Source organism: Palaemon carinicauda, chromosome 3 (assembly GCF_036898095.1).
Source record: "Palaemon carinicauda isolate YSFRI2023 chromosome 3, ASM3689809v2, whole genome shotgun sequence".
Taxonomy (NCBI): Eukaryota; Metazoa; Arthropoda; class Malacostraca; order Decapoda; family Palaemonidae; genus Palaemon; species Palaemon carinicauda.
Window position 1 is genome coordinate 173,538,361 of NC_090727.1, and position 4,111 is coordinate 173,542,471.

Here is a 4,111-nt window from a genome sequence, read left to right on the forward strand (position 1 = left end):
TTATAGCTAAACTCCTTGTTTTCCTTAGTGAGTCATTGAGCTTGTAACATTGTCTTCCAGCTAAGGCTACAATTTTAATTTCAACATGATAATAATAATTCAGTTTACTTCTTATTAGTGTGATTAAACGCTACTTCATGATCCTCGATGTTAAAAGGTACATCTATATTGTAATAACCAGAAAGTTTTTTTTAACTTGGGAGCGAGTTAAACAGATGCTTAAATAATAATAAAAAAAAAAATCAAATTTTTCAGTAATCATGTGTATTGATACGATACTGTTAGCCAAATTTATGGAAGTACTAGCTTTGTCAAAGACAAGTACTGCTAAAATTGAAACTGGTTCTACTGAAATCCTGATGGTGGAGCCAGATCACTTGAACATCTTATCATATATAAACCTCCTAGTGAAGCATTTGAGTAGCCCCCTTGAAGAATGCAAAATGGACAGCCTTTACTGGAATGATTGAACAACATATTGACATCATACCAAATGAACCAATTCGTATGATAAATTTGTCAAACTAGTAAGGAAATCAGCTAAACCGAATACAACTCGAGGTTGCCGAAAGCAATATATTCCTGGAATGGCTAACCAAATTAAATATCTGTATGAGAATTACACCTCCTCATACGATGAAGACACATTCAGCTTAGATATAATTGGAGTTGGAGAAAATGTTCTAACGCCACTGAGCCAAGAGAGTCAGCAAAGCTGGCTGGCCCTCCAACAAAACCTGGATATGACTCACAATAGTAAAAAAGCATGGTCAACTGCCTGTAAACTTAATTTCGAAAACAGGCCACCACAAGTAGCAACTGTAAAGCCCAGTGACGTTGTTCACTTACTGATTATAAAGGGCTGACCAAAGACCAAAGATTGTCTCCAAAAGAAGATAAAGCAAATGGAGGTGAAGGCGGCCCTATCAGATGGAAAAATCTTCCCATGATTTACCTTAAATGGACTGAAGAAAGAATTCATATCAATGAAGACAAACAAGGCTGTGGGAATAAATGGGATTTTGAATAAGTTCCTGAAACATCTGGAGCCAAAGGCACAACAACGAGTGTTGTCTCTTTTGAATTCATGTATATGTATGAGGATAAAGAAAACTCCTAGAAAATAGGAAAAAAAAATTAAAGTGTTTGCCCTCCTGAAACCGAAACAAAGACCCAACAAACCCAAAGAGCTATAGGCCTGTATCATTATTATGCACTCTATAAACTCTATGATATTAAACAGAATTTCAAACACAGTAGACAACCTCCTCACCCCAAACTAATCTGGGTTCAGACCAGGACGCTCTTGCTGTGGCCAAGTCCTCAACCTAACCCAGTATATAGAGGACGAATTTGAACAGCGTTAAATCACCGGAACAGTAGTCGTAGACCTAAAAGCTGCATTTGAAACTGTGAAATACACATGCCTACTTCTGAACCTATCCAAAATATGAAAAAACAAGACTGTAGTGGATATAATCTGAAGCCTCTTAGAAAACTCAAATTTTATGTACAGAGGGATGTCATTAAAAGCATATAACAAGCACAAAATAATGGGCTACTTCAGGGCACATTCCTTGCACCACTTCTGATCAATATATATACTAATGATCAACCCTCGCCATCAAATGTTCGCAGATTCATCTACGAAGACGATCTTTGCCTGGCCATACAGGTCACCACCTTTCTAGAAATTGAAACACGACTATCAGCAGCCCTAGAGCAGATGTAGCAGAATGAGAAGTGGTCCCTGAATCCAAACCCGCTCAAGGCTAAATCATGTGCATTTCACCTGAGAAACGGAGAAGCCAATCACAAACTGAAGATCCTCAGGCATGGCAAGGAGCTAGAACATCTCTGTCAATGTGCTAAATCTACTAAATTTATGGAAACCTCCACTGTGATGGAAACATCCACCATCCATAAGTGTAACAGACCCTTCAATAATCTCGCACAACATTTTATAACAGTCATGGTACTCTTGAAAAGGCCAATGATCTCACTGTATAAGACTAACACATAAAGATACATATTTTCTTTGCAATGCTTGGGATATATATATACATATATATATATATATATATATATATATATATATATATATATATACATATATATATATATATGTATATATATATATATATATATATATATATATATATATATATATATATATATATATATATAACATATATTTGTATGTTTATAGATATAGATATATAACAAGAAGTAAATATAACCGGATCATCAATATCAGTTGGCAGGTATATTGAATGTTTATGGATTTCTTATTTATTTATTGAGTATGCATTGAAATTTCGCAGAATATATACACTCTATAAATTAGGACATGTAACTCGTGATATTACAAGCATGCCTACAAACAATGATATGAGATTCTTCATTCAGTACCCTTGCAATTCCTGATGTAAGATTCTTTATCTGGTGTCCTTGTTCTTGATGAAAGATTCTTCATTCAATACCTTTTGAGTACAGATAAAAGATTCTTCTTCCAGTACCCTTGAGGTTCTTGATAAAAGATTCTTCATCTAGTGCACTTGTGACTCCTGATATAAGATTCTTATTCTGGTATCCATGTGGTTCTTGAAAAGATTCTCAGTCCGATATCCTTGAGGGTTCTGGTATGAAATTCTTCGTATGGTATCCTTGTATTTCCTGGCCTTAATAGTGGTGAGCCTTTTGGTGTCCATGGTGTCCGTATGCATCGATATCAGGGGCTGCTGCGGCAGCAGCAGCTTGTTTGTTGTACAACTGGTAGAACTGGGACTTTGCTGCAGCCACAGCTGGGGTATCCTGAACTTCACCGTTGTATATGGGAGCTCCACCATGGCCATAACCCACACCATGCCCATAGCTTCCACCATGAGCGTGAACACCTCCATGGCCACCACCCAAGAAAGAACCACCATGGCCGTGAAGACCTCCATGACCAGCACCTAAGAAAGATCCACCATGGTAACCAGAATGGCCATGGCTGACTGGGGCACCATGGTACGATTGGCCGTAGCGTGCAACAGATGCTAGTTGTCTGTGATATGCCTGGAAGAAGGCGTCCTTAGCTGCTGCAACCTCGTAGGTATCAGATAGGGGGATGACCTTTCCTCCAATGCCTGCTGGAACGGAGGAAGCCAAAGGCCCCGTCCATTTTGGCTGGTAGTATCCGCCATGAGGAACACCGTAGGATTGGCTTGGGAAGGAGTTGTAGGCCTGGTGAGGGAGAGCTGAGCATACCCCCAACACTGCCAAAACGACCTGCGGAGATTTTTGGTTCATGAATTGAACTATTTAAAGAGTTTAATCATCCTAAATTGATTGCGTTTATGCTAAATATGGATTTATATCAACTATCAAATTCTGATGACTTCTTAGACTTAGTCACTTTTTCAAGTGATAGGTTATATATGATTTTGTTTCTAAATTATATCTTGGAAAACCTGCGAGCTTGCAACTCAGAAGACACGAGATCGAGTCCTACTTTAGATACAACTTTATGTTCTTGATCAATAGTCAGTCAATATATTCATGAGAAGCTATCCACATATCTTAAGCTATTCAACATAAAATAATTACAAAACCACACTTAGTTATTAATTGAAATAAAAAAAAATAACCTTCAGTCCTTAGAACGAGGTATAAGGATGAATATAGAGCTTTTAAATTTAGGTGGTATGGAGTTAAGAAATTTCCTCCCCACCCCACAAAATAATGGAAACATATTCTATTGTTAACATATAGCTAAAATCATCCATTGAGCAAAATATTCAAAATGTAAAAACTTTGCTAAATTTTGTACAAGAAAATGAGGCTCAGGGGAAAATACAAGGAGAAGTGATTGATCATATTATAAAAATAGGAAGACCAAAGGCTTTACATAAGAAGATGAAATTAAATAAGATTAAAATCTATGAACCAATTAAAGATATTAAAAAATACTGAATCACGAGCATTCTTACCGAAACCTTCATTGTTGCGTAGAGTGTTGAAAGGCGTTTTGAGTTACACTGTGATGAGTGTCAAAAAGTGTTGCTTTATATACTAACAAAATGAGACCCCCAACCTCCATTCCAGGTTACGTAGGCCGCAAACACAG

At 37.1% G+C, this 4,111-nt stretch overlaps 1 protein-coding gene across 1 annotated transcript; it reads right to left on the reverse strand.

Annotated features, from left to right (window-relative positions):
- Positions 1 to 2,300: 2,300 nt before the first annotated feature.
- LOC137638100 (cuticle protein 5-like) lies at positions 2,301 to 4,111 on the reverse strand. The gene is made up of 2 exons (XM_068370192.1): positions 3,975 to 4,111; positions 2,301 to 3,273 (listed from the first exon to the last, which is right to left on the reverse strand). Exons 1-2 carry the CDS (start codon positions 3,984 to 3,986, stop codon positions 2,683 to 2,685), a joined length of 603 nt encoding a protein of 200 aa, XP_068226293.1. The 5' UTR covers positions 3,987 to 4,111; the 3' UTR covers positions 2,301 to 2,682.